Source organism: Rissa tridactyla, chromosome 4, assembly GCF_028500815.1.
Source record: "Rissa tridactyla isolate bRisTri1 chromosome 4, bRisTri1.patW.cur.20221130, whole genome shotgun sequence".
In the NCBI taxonomy this organism is placed as follows: Eukaryota; Metazoa; Chordata; class Aves; order Charadriiformes; family Laridae; genus Rissa; species Rissa tridactyla.
The window spans coordinates 44088494-44106574 of NC_071469.1; the positions used below are offsets into that span (position 1 = coordinate 44088494).

The following is an 18081-nucleotide window of genomic DNA, read 5'->3' on the forward strand; positions in this document are numbered from 1 at the left end:
AAAACATATAATTTTCCTCTGAGAACCTTACCAAGGATTGCAGACTGCATGAAAATAGAATTTAGTAGTTTTTGTGTGTATTTTCTTTTTTAATATTTAAATAAGCAATTAAAAAAGTAAGAGATGGCAATTTAACTTCCCTCCTCCAAGTTGAACATAGTCACTAAACCTGCTGACTTATGCTCTTACCTCATAACCGGTTCAGCCGCTGTATGTGCGCGATAGAACAGTGTGTATAAGTATGGCAGCAGGACGTAGCGCTCTCTAATGGCTTCCCTGATGATCTGGGTGTTCTTCTCCCCAAAGAGCCACGGTTCTCGCCGTTTGCTCTCCATGTTAGAATGACCTCTGAAGAAGGGCTGGTAGGCTCCAGCCTGATACCAGCGAACAAGTAATTCTGGTTCTGGATCTCCAATAAACCCTCCCACATCAGCTAGATATTGCGCAGACAAATAAAAATACACATTTTTGGAATTTATTCTGAAAAATGTGAAGTACTCCTCTAACAAACATTCTGAGTGTATAAATCCATGCATTTCACAGTGTGCTTGCAGTTCTGCTGTTGGGCAGCTGTTCGTCCAAATAAGAGTGGAAAACTGGTGTAACAAGTTATCCTTTAACAAAAATCTCAAGAGAGCTTTCTAAGTGAGTGCCTTCCGCAGTGACAAAGGACAGTCACAGTGATGCTACAGAACACCACCCGAGGACAGCTGCTCCAGATGGGATGCAAACACTACATAGGAGTTAGTGGAGAAGTTACCGGCATGTGAAACCAGACAACTCTGTGAAACTGCCTTGAAATGCACTGGACTGTGGAGCTTTCCACCACCTGTTTTGAAGTCTATCCTGGGATACAAGCTTGGTGGCACCAGCGATTTATGCATAGTGAGCAACTCCAGCTAAACACCTTACCTCCACAGAATGAAATCCCTGCCATGCTGATCGTGAGAAGCATTGGAATGGATATTTTCAAGTAACCCCATTCTGCCGTGTTGTCTCCAGTCCACACTGCCCCTGGAAATACCCAGTTTCAGCATTACACAGGAAAGTTGGGTTCAGCTTATGCTTGCAGTTAAGGAAAGAAGACAAGAATGGTCATGAACTATTGGTGAACTGCTGTTCATTGCAACTTTTTTTTTATTTATACACAGAGGATCCTGAAATATGCAATAAAAGCAGGTAGTGGTTTGTCACAGGACACGGGTTGTTTTTCTGCCTTTAACTTGTACACACTTTGACAGCCTCTCCTGATTTTTTTTAATCACTTGCACTCTTACGAACTCACCATGTCAGTATTTCTAAGACAGTTTCTGTCCTCTCTCTAGACTTAACTACTACACAGCAAACTTAATAGAACAAAGCAGCATGGAAGGCATCCAGCTAGTCCTTACTTACCGTACTTCTGTGATCCAGCAAAGAAAGATCGTGTGAGGACAAATGGTCTCTCTTTTCCTGAAGAACGTCTGATGAGTCCTTCTGCAGTTGCCATTTGCTGAAAAGCATGAATATAAAAGTCAGGAAGATAAACTCTGTAATTAGGATATTTGCTACACTGCCTTTTTAGCCCTTTCAAGGCAGGAAAATTAAGAAATATGCACCCACAAATAATACTTATTATTAAAGCAACACTTTCTTACTAGAATATACTTGAACAACAAAAACTTATTATCATCATCTAGTCACCGCCAATGTAAGTTACATTGTTATGGCAGAGGCACGGATGTTGTCACATTTTCTTGTGACCAATCACAGAGTTTATTTCAAACATAGCAATATCCAGCACAGCAGAGTTTCAATCCTTGATAGAGGTTACAGAATACCTACTACTGTGTAAGTTACCACTTTAGACATACTCCATGAGAACAACTGCTGGTTTGTGTCTCCAGATACTCTACCTGGTAGTATCCATAGAGGTTGTGTACTTCCCGATGCTCCCAGTTGTTGTAGTGCACAGCATCTTTCTGCATTGTTAGTTCTGCCCCTTTGAAGACTGAAGGCTCATTCATGTCATTCCATACAAAGAGGATATCAGTGGATCCCTGTGACACAGGGTTGCAATTAGGACATAACAGAGCCATTGCTGTGACTTAGCGTGTTTATTTCTAGTGGGTGTCAGACCAGTCTGGGGTATGAGTAGAAACGGCAGCAGCAAAGCAAAACACGGTAATTATACTCCTGTGGTGGTCACTTGAAATCTGCCAGTCATTCATCTCATCTCTCTTGGTGCCCTTCTGGTCAGGATGGCAGCCTACAAGCCCACTTGATTTTTGCAATTCTTACAAAACTCAGTAGGTACTTGCTATTGCTGACTTCTGCTGAGGGAAAAGGGGCAGGGAAAAGAGAGGTATTAAACAGCCATGAGGAAAAAATTAGAGAAGTCCAGAAGAGAAAAAAAGGAAAGGAAAAGCAGCACGGGAAATGCCTACTACACATGTCCACTATGGTAGTGGTTTCAACAACCCTACTGGAAGTAGAACTTCAGGACAGGGAGGGGGGAACTGGAGGTGCCCAGCAGTGTTCACCCAGATGCTTTCAGCACTAGGCAGGACTGCTGGAAACAAAGTCAGGGTGAAGTGACCATGAGCTATGAGAGAGCACTCCCACATCGCACCTTATGTGCCATCATGGTAGTAGAAGCTGGAATTGCAGTAGCTGTGTTAGATTATGGGTTGCTAAAATGCCTGCAATTTATCCATTCTACTGCTGCACCTAAGTGAACAGGTTCACTGGTGGCATATGGGTTCCAACTTTCTTAGAAGTTGGAAAGTTCCAACTTTCCAACAAGTCCATGGAGAAAATTCCTCAGTGGTACTTCAGCTCATCAAGATATTTTCCTCTACGTTATGATAATACAGCTACAAAAGCCACCAACTTGCTTAGCCAGTAGTTTATCTTTTCTATTTTCCCTATTTTCAGGCTTTCTGGGATATGTAGATCAGAGCAAATAAATACACACCTTGTATGTTTTGAAGGCAAATTGATCTGCATACCATTTTCGCACTTCAGGATTGGTGAAATCCAGGTAACAAGAGGAACCTGTGGATGTGAGAGATCAATTATTTACCTGATTTTAAAAGCATGCGTGCATTGTCTTTGCACCTAAATACGGTGGCCTAAAGCTAGGACGCTTTCCACAATGGGCAGCAATAATGTGGTCGCTATTGTTTCTGAGACAAAAGCTCAAGCGCAAATTCCAGGCTGTCCTGGAACTCAGTGCACCCCTTGCCATATTCTGCAGACCAATAGACATACATTCTGGAGGTCTAAAACTCAGCACCATTTAAGGATGACTGTTAGCAGTTTGAAATATGTTCAGATGTGAAGAGGAAGCCAGGGAGAGATGGCGTCCCTCGTATTTTGAGCTCAAACAGGAAAAAGTCACTTAGAAGTTGAACAACTACATCCTGCCATGCTACTAGAAGTTGTAATACGCCCTTGATTTTTCTCATATTCATTCCTTTGCCAAGACTGTGGGCTTTCTGTCTGCAAAGAAGGGGGACAACCTCCTTTTCCCCCCTGCAATGAGATCTCCTCATGAAAAATAACATGTCAAATCACTATATTATGATTGAATCAAAGTCTTCAGTATCAGAGTTCACTTAGTTTCATCCAGCCTACATCAGCTGTGCTCACTGCAACAGACCAGGCTGCATTTGTGCAACTCGAGACAAGTTGGGAGGAGGGATGGCTATTCTGATCAACAAATCCAACTTTTTTAGCTCTAGACACTGGGACTACCTGCAAAGCCAACAGACGTAACAGAGGAAGTTGTACAGCTGAGGCAATTAGAACATGACTATATCAAAGAAACCACAAAGTATTTGAAATTGTGAATATTTACAAAAAAATGCAAGGAATTTAAGAATTTAATTCCACTTCCATGGGTCCCAATTAAACTATTTTGCAAAATTTTTAAAATAAACAGCTTGAAATGTAGAGACAGAGTGGTTTCTTACCTGGCCAACAGACGCCCTCAAAATTTTGCCCATTTCTGTCTTTCACAAAATATCCCTTGTCTTTTGCCTGTGAATACAGGGTATATGTGGGATCAACCTTAATGTGGGGATCTACAATGACGACAAGCTGCCAGGATAAGAAAATAAAACACATCATTAGCATCAGCTGCACTGAATAAACCAGCAAGAATTCACTTATGATAAAAGGCAGATAGTAATTTCACTTCAGGTAAAGAAGGTAGCTGTGTCACTAATCTTAGAAAGCAGTTACCAGTGCTTGTATATGCTGTGCTAGACTTACGTACAACAGCTGAATGTACAAGGAGGGCATGAATTCATGCTTACCCATCTGAAATGAGGGCCAAAAAACATTGTTTCAGATAAAAGCAAGTACCACAACCCCTAAAAACACCATGTTTAATTCACTACTGTATTCTGTGAATGGGAAAATAACTGACTTCCATGTTCATGTCCCTGCTTAAAATAATTTGCCTTAAGACATTTAAATATATCTTAGTTTGTACAACATATGACAGCAACAGAAGTTTTAAAATTGTTTTTAAACATCCAGGTATTGTGCTGTGCAGTTACTTTCTGCTGCCATTAACTGCCTTGCTGTAAAGCTGGGAAAGTACTATAGCTCCAACAAAGAAATTATAAAACTTGAATGCTGTTGCAACAGTCCCCTGTTCATTGACTTTTGGCAAAGATAAAGCATTAAGCAATTCTACAACTTTTAGATATTAACTGTGTACATTTTAATACCTCTATAGTTCCAGGGAAAATATTTTAGCTGTAAAAGCAGAAATAAAGGCTAACTAAGCTAACAGACTGCACATCATACCAGGACTTCACCAGAAGGAAAAAACTTTTAGTTTTTGGTAAGCAATCCCAGTTAGTGTAAGCCGAAAATAAAAAGGATTATCAATACAAAGAAAAACTGAAGCAAGGACAACAACTACCAATGGTGAAAGCTCCTGTTAAGTATAAAGATTTTCTACCATGACCATCAAAGACAGCACTGGGCTGCTTCTGTAAGATGGAGCTTCACATGTGAAACTTAGCCTGATGGTCAGGATACAGAACAAACTATGAAATAATAAAATGGCACGAGGAGCTTAATTAATAGCTTGCACACTGGAAGCAGACCGCAACACAGTCTAATTTACTCTGTTGTAGTTCAACTGTTTCCAGTATCTGAAGTACCTTGTTTAAAGCTAGATTGGGTAGCTTCACACTACAAAGAAATGTTTTCTTTCTTCCTGCTTTATTATTTACCTTGCGTTTTTTCTTCCTGAGATGTTCTTGCATCTTTCTGGGGTTCTCAAATTTCTTTTTGTCCCAAGTAAAATACCTCTTGCCATCTGTGTGCTCTATGTCCAGCCATATCACATCATAAGGAATGCCATGTTCATCAAAGCCAGCATCTACCGCCTTCACATCTTGCTCATCCTCATAATTCCACCGGCACTGATGGTAGCCCAGAGAAAAAAGTGGAGGCAGGGCTTGAGTGCCTAGGAAGAGTATATGGATGAAGATAACGCTGTTAATGCCCTTCAGGATTTTATCTAGAGACTCCAGAAAAGTTAACATGATTAATATGTAACTGTCTGGAGCTAGGGACTGCTGCCCTAAGTTGTGTCTAAAGCATGTTCTTCACACCCAAGTGACTGAACTCTGGAAATATCAAACACTACAATGGGCTAAACAGCCAGAGAGAGCAGAGGACTGTAATCATAATACAAGAGTGAAAAGGAATGTACCATGATGCTGAAATGTTATTCCAGTAACCAATATAATTTTATTTTTTAATTTTTTCTCATGTAAAAATATTCCAGATGAGCTTAAATGTCATTAATGCAAACAGTTATAAATAGATTTGAATCAGTAGAATGCAATTCCTGCAACTGTTTGAACCTGAGTAGTGTGAACAGGCCTACAGGTGCTGCAGTACAAGAAGAACCATGGAATTGCAATGTTAGGAATTTTTAAAATTAGAAAACAGGTACGCATATGGCAAAAGGGAGCTCAGAAACCTTCCCGAGTGCGCATTTCTGCTTGGTGAGATCCTCTTGCGATCTGGCTACTTTCCTATTCCCATTCAGCCGAACCAAATTCTCCCCATAACATCTGTGCAGCAAATAATCATTGCTAACACACTAAAGAACTACCAGGGATGTTTCTGTGCTTTTAGTTCTCTTTAGTACAAAAAGAATTTTGCTTTCATAAAATGTTAAGTCCTCTTGCCTCTGTTTTTTTATTCTCTTCCTGAGACTCTTGCTTCTTTCCTTTTCCATATCTGCATGTCATCTCTGCTCCCTTCCCTAATGGACACACTGGACAGTTACCTATCTTCTTTCTCTACTCTCCAGGATACATTACTGCATAACTTCAGGCTTTTCTCGTTATAAGGCGGCCTGTCTTGATGGTGACTGGCAGTTCTAGCCCCGTGTCTCGTCTCTTCATCTAAGGAAGCACTTTCAGAGAGCAGTAACCATGACGGTCACTAGAAAAAAGGATGGAGGCCTGTCTTCACAAAGCACCAGCCTTTGCTCTACAAACCACAGTTCAGGAACAACTGGCCTCCTGCACAGAATAGGCTAGGTAAATATTAACCCACTCCTGGGTACATCATGCTCCTCAGAGAATCTCCCAGGTGCATGTGCCATACCGACTCCAATTATGTGACTTAGTACCTGTCAGTTGTGCAAACTGCTTGAAGATATCAAAAGCAGTGGGTCCCATCAGCAGGAAAACATCAATGATCCCACTTTCTGACATCCAGCGCACATCAGTTAGAGGCACTGCTCTCTGCTTAGCGGTCTCTGCAGCAGATCTGGATGGCTGGTGCTTTGAAGGAAACCCAGGTAAAACTGAATGTCTCTCTATTGAACTTTTGTTCAATGAAGCAGAAAAGTCGGAAACCCACAAAATTCACTAACACATACCTGGCAGGTATTAGGAATACACACTGAACTTTTCTTATATATCCTTCACAAATCTTTTACCTTGCATACTGCTTATACAAAATACAAAGTAATAGTTAATGAGGAAAAATGGGTAATGAGGGGCAAAGTAGTTAAAGCTTTTCTGTAATTAAAGACTATGCATTTTCTGTGGGATCTTTGAGTAACAGCTATAGTTATATCATGAATAATAAAGAAAATTAATAATTTTAACCGTGTAATGGAGTGCTGGGATAAAGAAAGATTTTTTTTCGCTGTGTTAATTTTAAACAGAACTCATATGTTTGTGTTTCAAGAATTGAGTTAGTTCATTTCCTGAACATTTTATGTTTTCTGAAGATCAATTACATTCCACAGAAGAATAACCCTGCTAAGCAGAAATGAGTGGCAATTCCAAGGATTTAAAAACTCAGAAAATTCCTCAAATCCAAGCGATTGTCAAGATTTTTGTCCACCCTTTTTTCTGCCTGCTACATCCACCTGTGTAGACTTTTTCTGCTCCAACATTACACATTTCCTCTCGTTCTTCTCCTGTGGAACTGTTAAGATACAAATTCTGTAACTTGACTCTTGAAAGGAGTCATCGCCTTATTTTTTTCAGTCGTTCAATACAACAAATTTAGCGGTAGGGAGGACAGGAGAAAGAGACTGACAATTCTTTACTAGGGAGCAAAAGATAATCTCCAATAATGTTTTCATGTTCCTGTTGGCCCTGTCTTGGAGTGTTTTCTTTCATTATTAAATTCTGAGGAAAGTGAGCAACTCTCACCTCAGCTACTGCCTTTGTACTAATATCCACCAGTGTTTCTGAAGAGTTCAGCCAGAAGATTCCTGAAGTTCTGTTAGGCTTGTGTGCTAAAAGAAGGGGCACTGAGCCATAAATGCCTATTTTGTCATGTATCTTGTGGCCGAAGATATCCAGATTATAAAGCCGGTAGGCATCACCATCACTAGGACAAACAAACAGATGTGTTTGTTATATGTAAGCATCCTGCACTAGGCCAGTTTTAGATCTATTGCTATTCCACTAAACTCAGTGAACACACGGTGAAGGCTCTGTATTATGGTCTTTTGCTTAGCATCCAGAGCTGAAATGTAGACATCCTAGATTACTGCTTCTTTGCTTTGGTTGTAGCTGTCTGAATCAAACAACATTTTTGCTGCCAGTGAGACTACTGCTCATTTGCTCTAAGTCCTAATATATGAATTCTGAACTCTCCCATCCTCCCATTGAGTTTCTCTTTTAAGAGTTCTACTTAAACGTGACCAATCCTGTAATTCTGAAAAAAACTGCATGGAAAATTGAAAGAGAACAGAAAGAATCATTCATGAAATTGCAGAGCGGAAAGGAAAAGCAGAACAACTTACTCCACGTGGACAGGGGCTATGATTCAGCTTGCTGTATCATTAAACTGAAACATACCCTATATAATATACATATCTCAAGCTGTTGTGTGCATTAAATTATAAGACAATGTTATATCTCTCCTCTACAAAACCAATACTGCTTTCAGTAGCAATCTGCCACCTTTACCTGGTGTTTTTGAGAAGAAGTGCTTCTGTGTGTTGTGGTATTCCATAAACATGTTCAAATCCATGTAAAGAGAAGTCCATGCCTACAGAACTAGGACCTGTGGGAACAACAATCAAAGAGAAGACCACATTCCATTCTCAGGCTTAGCTGAAAGCAACAGAGCAGAGCAACCTAACTGAAAAAAAAAAATACTGAAAAGCTGGTTTTAATAATTAGCTTCTTCATACTTGATTTCAACTTCACTTTCATTATTATTTATGTACTATAACGGTAATGTTTTAAACAGACTTTCTTGTATTTATTCTGATTTTGATCTGCTTAAGAAGATAAAATTAATCACTTCAGTAGAAAAAAATTACATGTAATAGTGTGTCACTTCTTTATTCTGTAGTGAAACTGCTTAAAACTATCTCCTGTTTCTACCCCAGTACCTACAAGCCAAGCTCTGCAGCACAGTGGTACAGCAGAGTGGACTTTAGAATCAGAGTTGCCTGTTTTCTACTGCTCTTCTCTTCAGCCTCAGCCACGGGAGTAGCATGCACAAGAGCCTCTGGCAGTGATATCATCTTGTCACATTACTGAATCCAGAGCAACTTTTGGCAGGTGACCAGAGATCCTGTAGGCTGACAAGCAGTGGCTTCAGGATCAGAACCTGACCATATGGACTTTATTCCTCCAACACAAAGAAACAGAAAAGACATGATGCTGGCCTAATACATCAGCTACCGCATGAACAACAAGGGCAACAGCTTCCTGCCCCTCTGTGTCTTGACTGTGAACTGAAGAACCTCCTGTCACCAAAAGGAAGCTCTTTCAGACTTCCCTCTCCCTGCTGCAGCTGCTGGGTAGTGCTGGTGGCTATAAAAGTCTGCAGGATAGCGGTAATGGACAAAATGGACAAACTCAATTCATGTGCAATACAACTGGACAGACAGCAGATGGGCATAAATTTTGGCAATTAATAATTTAAATTGTATTTGAGCAATTGACCTACACATTTCTATAACATTCTTCTTATCCTTTAAGACTGCTCAGTATTACCTTTTGTAGTTGCCCACTTAAAGACTTTTGCTGCGACAATGATTAACACTTACGTATCGTGATTTCTGATACACCATGAGAATAAACTACAAGGGAAATCAATGCTACGTGCTGATAGTAAAAAAGAAAAAAAGAAAATAAAAAGGAAATAATGCATTATATACCAGTCAGCCAACACAGATAGGGTTATGCTGTGTCAGAAATGGCATACAGTGAGCTGACGAAATGGATCACATTTAATGTGTTCCCTCCTGAACATAAATCTAATGAATATTCCCAGTACTTATGTCAAATTTGTTACCCGTCACCGATATCTGGTAGGCAAGTTAAAAGGAGCAAGCAAGACATTGATAAACATTAAGCAGCTAAACAGAAAGCAGACAGAAATATGAATAAACCCAGGTATCTACAAAGCAGTAAAGTTGTTTTCAGAACTAGACTGAGACTCACCATGAGCTTTGATGTCTAAGAAACGGCCAAATTTCTCTTGCCAGAGACCTAGATCCTCTTGTTTCTCCTGCATAAACAGAAATAGCCAAGCCTAGCAAATGCAGCTGCTCACATCGTGTACTTCTAAGAAAAAATATGCTTATTCACATGAGATTTGTATATTGATAACTGCTTTTTTTTGCCAAATATGGTTAATATAAATATATCCAAAACACAAATCAGATCCTGATGCAGGAATTTACACTGAAGAACTGACATGCTAGTGGAGCACACATGCACTCTGCTACAGCATAAAAGTAATACCTGAGATCTTGGATAGAATCATAGAATGATAGGTTGGAAGGGACCTCGAAAGATCATCTGGTCCAACCTTCCGTGGAAAAGGGAGCCCAGATGATATTATCTAGCACGCTGTCCAAGTGCATCTTGAAAACCTCCAGAGATGGGGGCTCTACCACGTCCCTGTGGAGGTTGTTCCAGTGAATGATTGCTCTCACTATAAAAAATGTCTTTCTTCTGGATGTTGAACATGATTATGAAATGCAAAGATTGCATGGATGGAACCAAACAGGAAAACCTATACAAACAGAAACCAAACCGCTCCCCTAGACAGTAAGGGTCAGACAACAAAAAGCTCTCCAGACTCGCCAGAGTCCTGCGTGTAACCGATACTTCTTTTAGCCTCCTTCAAATTTTGAGCCTTGTGCCCTGCCATTCATTGTCCCAGAATTTCCACTTTTTGCAGCGTCTTTCCTGGTTTTCTTTTCTACATTCATCCCAGAACAAGCAGACGTGGCCTCTTGCAGCTGTGTGACTCCCCCAAAGCAAGCACACTCTCTGGCAGAACTCAGAGTTCAGACGCAAGTATGCTGCAAGCAGCATAGCTCTTGCCATTTATAACAGGATGGTGGAGTAAGAAGCCATCTGCTCTACACGAGGCTAAAATTATATCATGGACATAACTCAACTTCCTGAGAAAACTGGTATGTGCCTTTATGCACTGCCAGGACCTGGTCTTTTTTCAGACAGAATCTTACTTCTGTATTAAACATTAGTGTATGTGGAGGCACTTTTTTGGACTGTTATGAAACAGATCTCTTTTTTTTTGAAATTCCAATGAACAGGAAATTTGAAAATGACAACATATCACCATAAACTCCCTTTTACACATCTACTCCAAATCAAATGAGAGAACAAAAGAAAAAGAAATTCTAAATAAAAAGGCCAAGGAAAAAACATTTTTAAGCTAGATTTACCTGATCTTCCTGGGAGTCCTGATGGACAACAGGATGACCATGAGCCAACAACGTGCCCTTGTGGCCAAAAAGGCCAATGGCATCCTGGGGTGCCTCAAGAACAGTGTGGCCAGCAGGTCGAGGGAGGTCATCCTCCCCCTCTACTCTGCCCTGGTGAGGCCGCACCTGGAGCACTGTGTCCAGTTCTGGGCTCCCCGGTTCAAGAAGGACAGGGAACTGCTGGAGAGGGTGCAGCAAAGGGCTACCAAGATGATTAGGGGACTGGAACACCTCTCTTATGAAGAGAGGCTGAGGGATTTGGGTCTTTTTAGTCTGGAAAAAAGACAACTGAGGGGGGATCTTATCAACACTTATAAATACTTAAAAGGTGGGTGTCAGGAGGATGGGGCCAGGCTCTTTTCAGTGGTGCCCAGGGACAGGACAAGAGGTAATGGGCACAAACTTGAACATAGGAAGCTCCATCTCAACATGAGGAGGAACTTCTTTACTTTGAGGGTGGCAGAGCACTGGAACGGGCTGCCCAGAGAGGTGTTGGAGTCTCCGTCTCTGGAGACATTCAAAACCCGCCTGGACGCGTTCCTGTGCAACCTGCCCTAGGTGACCCTGCTCTGGCAGGGGGGTTGGACTAGATGATCTCCAGAGGTCCCTTCAAACCCCGACCATTCTGTGATTCTGTGACTGATGTCTTCTACAGCCCCAGTAAAACATATAAACCTTTATTCAACTATGAATTTGCAAAATATCTCAATATGAAATACCAGGTCCCTTTTGAATTTCACTGGAAAGTGGTTAGACAATGTTTGTAAACATAGTACCTGGAAAAAATGAACATGTGAGTCTAATTCTCTTTTCTACAAAATATTCATGCTGGAATTGCAGTAAACCTGGATTACCTTAGAGGAATCACTTGCTGCCTCCTTATTTTCTCCTGTAGGTTTTCTAGTGAAAAAAATAAATATATAGAAATCAGTTTATTGTCAAGGGCTCTCTGTTAATTAAAGTTTTTTAAATAATCTAGGAGTGATGCTTGCTATGCTCTTTTTCTAGTCATGACATGTCCTGCACTGTGGTTTCTCACCCTTCCAGCATTTTGCAGTGGAGCTGACCTGTAAAATCTTGCAGCTATATGGCACATTGTAAGTTGAATAAAACTTACACCAAGAGCTTATATAGTGAATAGAACTTACCTAAAGAGTAAGTTTAAGTTGTAAAAGGAACAAAACTAATAAGCTCATCTACTACCATCACTCATTCTCAAATAAGACAAGGGGATATTTTAGTGTTTTACAGAATTTGCCATTAAATGAACTTAGCATTTTGCACATGGCTGCTGCAAGGAATTAAAGCAGTCTGCAGTTAATTGATCTAGAATTTCTTCACTAAAATTTCACCATTGTACTTACTGGTATGAAGCAAAAGAGAAGACAGATTTCAATGCATAAGAGCTTCTATCACAGAAATTGCAATTCCATGGAATTGTTTATCTTCGGCTACAACACAATCAGTAGATACTATGATGTGACAGACAGATACTGTACCTATCACTGGGAGGTGGTTGTAGGTGCTCAAAATATAACAACCCATTGGAATTCATGCTCAGAACAGTCTCACCCTTGGACTGCAGGTCAACCTGGAAGGGTTTTGCTGTGACTTGAATTTTGTAGTCCTCATTAACACTTGACAGCACTAAAATACCTGCCTCCTTCTGGGATATGAAGAGTCTGGCAAATGAAAAGCAATGACAGCTTTACATCAATCAGCAGCACATGAAATCCCCTGTGACTAAATAACGATTTGAAACAAAAGAAGGGCTGAGAATATCTACATACATTACAAAACCCTCAAAGCTAATGTTGAGGCAAAGAATTCCAGAAATACATGCTGTGTTCAGGGTTCACTGCACAGTGCAACAGGTGGCTACAGAACTGCTGTGAAAACTATCCAGATTGTGCATTCCTTTCACATTAACAGGTAATGTCTTCAGTAAAAATGATGCATCATAACAAGTAGGCTATTTTCTGATGGCGTCAAATAACCTCAAGTTTCTTATGTATACGACAAAATTTTCTCCTATGTATTCAACAAGAATTTTTAAAAGTAAATTAACTACGTGCATTTTTATTTTCTCTTCCTGTAACAACTTTGTATTGTAAAAAGATAACCGTAGTGTAGCACAAATGAGGGAGAGGGGAAAACACTCTTGCAGATCTTCCCATCAGTTACCTCTGCGTGGTGGGTTCCTTTATAAGAACATCAGGAACTTTGTATCTTGCTCTGAGAGGAGAAGCCTCATCAATTTTAAGCCTGAAAATACTGCCTTCTATTTCACAAATTTCTACTTGTAGAAGAACCTGGAAGCAAACAAACAGATAAACTGGTAACGATAAAAAATACCAACTTACTTTTCAACTCAACATCACTAAACACTTACTGTCTGGAAAAAAAAAAAAGCCTGCTTTCTGATTTAATGTTCTTTAGCATTGCTGAGCAACAATCATCATCCATATGAACTTACACCAGCTATCTCTACTTCTCCCCTTTGAAGAAGCAACACTTTTTTAAAGTGGACTCTTTATCTTCAAGTCTCCCATGTCCAGCATTTTGCAGCTCTCCCCGCAAGCAGTGTGGAAATCAAGGGTAGTATACACTAATCTTGAAGTTTGCACAATTTCACTACTGTGCTGTCAATGTAAGAGTGGGATGCTACTGAGATGTGGGTTTTTTGCAAAAATGACAGTGCTCTGTGTTCACTAGTATTCACAGTGGTGCTGACACTGATGAACTGTCAGAAAGGCACTTATAGAAAATGCATAATACTGCCCTACCCACTGTAACTTGCTATTTTAGAGTTCAGGGATGTCACTCTGTTCTAGCTCATATAAAATGACTCATTTTTCTCCTGAGGAAGATCCCTACACCACAAGTCCATTTTTTTTCTGTTGTTTTTTTTTTTTTTAATCTCTCATCCCGTGACACACAAAACTGGCTGCAGAATTTTGGCCTGGTATCTTTTCCCTCTACCTGGAAGCCATCAGCCCTGCTCTCTTCAAAGGCATGAAAGAATGAAAGAGCCATAATACCAGAGGAAGAGCAGGCAAGAGAGAAAAGATTCATCTGGAGTTCCAGATCCTGCTTTCCAGGAAATATTTAACATTATGCCATCTTTGTATAAACGCCCAAACAGTCTAGGAAGCCACAGAGCCTTCAGTCTTTCATCTACCTTAAAATCTAGACAAAAAATAGGCTCCTTTTTCTGTGCTTACTGCAAAGAAGGTCAGGATTAACAGGAGAGGCAGAAAATACATTTATGCACAGTATCTATATAGTGTGATGCATAGAGCACTATAGGAAGACAGCTGTAGTTCCAAACTGCTATTATCTGTAGACAGGTTAGGTTGCCTGTTCCCTGAGGGGATGTGCTACCTGCTATGCTGTTAAATTAGAGAAACAGAAGACACTCCTCTTCCTGGCTGTCTTCTTAAATGCAAAGAAGACTTCTTTTTTCCCAAAAAACTGCCTTTGAGCAAACACAGGAATACAAAGGTATGGTTAGGAGGTGCTGGAACATAGGTCTTCTTATTCCATTACAGAAAAAGAATTTATTATTTTGGAATAGTGGAGAAAACTCTGAATTAAAAACATTTTTTTAGATAAAAAGAATTCTATGCAAATTCTTCACAAAGTTAAAGGTATTTTTAAGTTACTTTTAATACCTGTTCTTCTTGCACAATCTCAAGCTGTCAAATAAATACTGACTGGTAAGGACATCTTTAGGCTGATGCTTTGCATCACATCTTAAATTATCACTGAAGAATCTCAAAACTTGTAAATATTATCAGACTTGTTGATAATATTCACTGCTCTTTCTGTAAGCACCCTCTTATACTAGGTGGGATCTCACCTTATTTTCCTCATGAATAATGTGGAATTTGACATTTTCATCACTTAACGTGACTGAATCCAACAATGCTTTATACAAGGATTTGCCAGGATGTAGAAGTTTCTGACGCCTGTTAAGACAGAAAATTATTTTTTGTCTCCCTAAGTGTTGTGGCTTATATCACACAGAGCGACATAATATTGTTAGAAATGTTTAATTAATAATTTTGTCTTGAATTTTTTCAAATAAAATTATTAGCAGAACTTCAAGTCAAGGGGAAAAAGAAGGAATATGGTTCTGAGCACACATACATGCACGAATGAGATGTTAGAGGGGCTGGGTCACCCATCACCACTCTATAGGTTTTTTTAAACAATAGTAGTCTTAATTCAAGTGTCCAACTAAATTCTTAGTTGTACAGTTACATTTTTCTTCTTTCCATGACCCCAGAAATTTCAGTTGAATAATCTGTTTTTCATTTTCTGTCATATACCCCTGCTTGGTCTGCAACCACTCGGCGAACAGCTTCTACATTCTGTGAATATGAAGCAGTATATGTTTGTAATTTGTAACCTCCTGAATATGCACCGAGGAAACTGTTTTTCAACAGGCCTGCTGATTACAGACTTTTGACTACAGCTTCTGGCCCTGATGAAGTTTTCAGGACAGAGAGCCTGAAACAGAGACTCTTTCAGCTGTTTGCAGAATGCTCCTTGCTGAGCCCAGGTTTTACGAACTATTTGAAGATAAGTAAGTGTCTTGGAGACTACCTTAAAGGGAAGCTTCTTCATTGGTAAACTGACTTTGTTTCCTTGCAAACAGATATGGCACAAATATGAGCAATCAGATAAAGGATTTATTTAAAAAGCAAAGCAAAGACAGGATCTGATGCTCGCTAATGTAGGGCAACCTCCTGCTGAGAAATTAGATGTGTTAAGTTAAAGTGGTGGCACGCTAGAAAGGGCTGATGTGAAAAGAGGATGGAGTCCTGCTCCCACTGGCAAAATGTTATTTGGGGTTTTCCGAACATAACTTCCTGCAGAACAGAAATGAATATCTGAAACTGTAACCCAGTACGTCAGTGACTAATTGGTATAACGCTAGGCAATCATTCCTTTCACTCTGGCAACAATGGAGGGCAGGAGGAAAAAAGGCGGAGGAGAGAGACACCTCAGTTAGAAATGGGATGAGAAGGATTGCTTAGCTTAAGGTTAGCTTTAAGAGTCTAATGAGCTAGAATTTAGATTTGATGCTGAATTCTGGCACAGGTTCAACAGGACTGTAATCATGTATGCTATTGTCACAGACTAATGGTTTCTACTGAGAATTTTATTGTTTTGAACTACGGATATTCAAGAAATATCCACATCAACAAAACAAGCTGTGTCTGAGTGTACTTATAGTTAAAATATTGCTGGGGCTTTGTCAGATGAGAGGACCGACACTTTTGAATTTTAACAGAAGAGGTTCTGGATGTAAGATTCCACCTTTTAAAATACGCCGATTATTGCTTGCTGACAGGTGAGTGGAATGCTCAATTTGAACGACAAATACTGAAAGTAGCAAACTTGCTGTGATTAAAAGTCAACATATAACTATTTCCTGTGTCTTTTAATAGTACTAGTTAAAAAACCCAAACAACCTGCATGATAATTCTTCTTTTTACCTGTAAAAAGCAATCTGGTTGCATTTCTTAAAGGTGCTTTTGTCCACAGCCTCATCTTGGACACTAGAAAGAGCAGATAAAGAAAATGTTTGTATGTCTTCACCAAACATCTGCTGAATGATCAGATGATGGGAGTCCTCCTCAAGTGGGGTAAGGATTAAAGAAACTGCAGACAATCGTGGTGGCATAAAACATGTTGGACTTTGAACTACTATGTTTGGATATGGGAAGAATGTCTTACACATTTAGTTCCATGTTAAACCATTTCCTTTAAAATTTTGGTACTTTCAGGGAACAACTGAATCAGCATGAGTGAATTCTTGGTGTTTTGCATTTTGAAGACAGATGTCTCTCTGCAGTCCTTATAGTCAAATATTATGCTCCAGGAATATGAATGGAGAAAGAGGCAGGACTGGCAGAAAAGGAGAAACCCTGCACCCTTCTCTTCTACCTGCAGTGGGACTGACGAGGGAGGGAGGCTTCTGGTGGCCCTGCTGACAGCTCTATGTTATCTCTAGGCTTAAGGTAACTTTTAGATCTATTAGGTAACAGTAAATTTTTGGCTTGCCTGAAGAAATGGACTGCTAGTAGTGTCTATCATCAAACTCCCCAGAGCATGCTGAGTTCTGACAGGCATCGAAGAGAATAAGATATTAGTACTGGCAGACAAAGAGCTTATGCTCACAAAATACTTACATGTGACATAAAATGCAGACAGCAGTCATGAAGACTCAGTCACAATTACTGTGAACTAAATATTAGCAGACCTGGATTATTATTAGAGACCTCACAGTAACCATATATTTAGGCAATTTAACCCTTCCCATTTTGCCTGAAGATACTCATGCCCTTTCGGTTTTGGTATTTAACACCCTGCAACCGGCCTGCCTGCACCCCCACCACCCTGCTCTCTGCTCCCCGTCCGCGGCCGGGCAGGGTCTGCCCAGGCAGGGGCGGCGGGGGCGGCACCGCCACGGCCCCCCTCACGCCTGCCCCCCGCCGCCGGCCGGCTCTGGGCCCTTGCTGGAGCCGGGGCCGGGCCCGCACCCCGCCGCTCCCCGCGGAAAGCTGTGGAGAGGGCCGGACGAGGAGACGCTACCGGGCAGCGTTACCTGACTTCCCCCGGCGTGACCGCCTCCATGGCGGGGAGAAGGGGTGACCACCCGCCGGCGGCAGGGCCCGGGAGGAACTCCCCTGAGGGAGCGGCGGCAGCCGGGGGAGCGGGGGGGACACACCCCTCTCGTAACGGCCTCGCCTCGCTCGCCGCAGGTGCCGGAGGCTCCGGCCGGCGCTCTGTCCCCCGGGGCGGTGACAGCCCGGGCCCAGCCGGAG

The 18081-nt window shown here is 40.9% G+C and overlaps 1 protein-coding gene across 10 annotated transcripts in view; it reads right to left on the bottom strand.

Annotated features, from left to right (window-relative positions):
- The window catches only part of GANC (glucosidase alpha, neutral C), a 28366-nt gene extending 10333 nt beyond the window's left edge, over positions 1-18033 (bottom strand). For 6 of the 10 annotated variants that reach the window (XR_008466148.1, XR_008466147.1, XR_008466149.1 and 3 more), the window contains exons 1-17: positions 17862-18033; positions 16750-16812; positions 15105-15213; positions 13427-13554; positions 12742-12924; positions 12097-12142; positions 9948-10014; positions 8457-8553; positions 7692-7872; positions 6653-6806; positions 5235-5470; positions 3957-4083; positions 2957-3036; positions 1896-2039; positions 1396-1492; positions 913-1014; positions 190-433 (exon numbers count right to left, since the gene is read on the bottom strand). Coding sequence is in view for 7 of the 10 variants with exons in the window: in XM_054199808.1 (XP_054055783.1) it covers positions 190-433; positions 913-1014; positions 1396-1492; positions 1896-2039; positions 2957-3036; positions 3957-4083; positions 5235-5470; positions 6653-6806; positions 7692-7872; positions 8457-8553; positions 9948-10014; positions 12097-12142; positions 12742-12924; positions 13427-13554; positions 15105-15213; positions 16750-16812; positions 17862-17890 (2087 nt within the window). In the remaining 3 variants the exon portion in view is untranslated. Of the gene's footprint in view, positions 1-189; positions 434-912; positions 1015-1395; positions 1493-1895; positions 2040-2956; positions 3037-3956; positions 4084-5234; positions 5471-6652; positions 6807-7691; positions 7873-8456; positions 8554-9947; positions 10015-12096; positions 12143-12741; positions 12925-13426; positions 13555-14626; positions 14729-15104; positions 15214-16749; positions 16813-17445; positions 17501-17861 lie in introns of those variants that run through there. The other 4 variants (XM_054199807.1, XM_054199811.1, XM_054199810.1 and 1 more) reach the window with 4 other exon arrangements.
- Between the last annotated feature and the right edge of the window lie 48 nt (positions 18034-18081).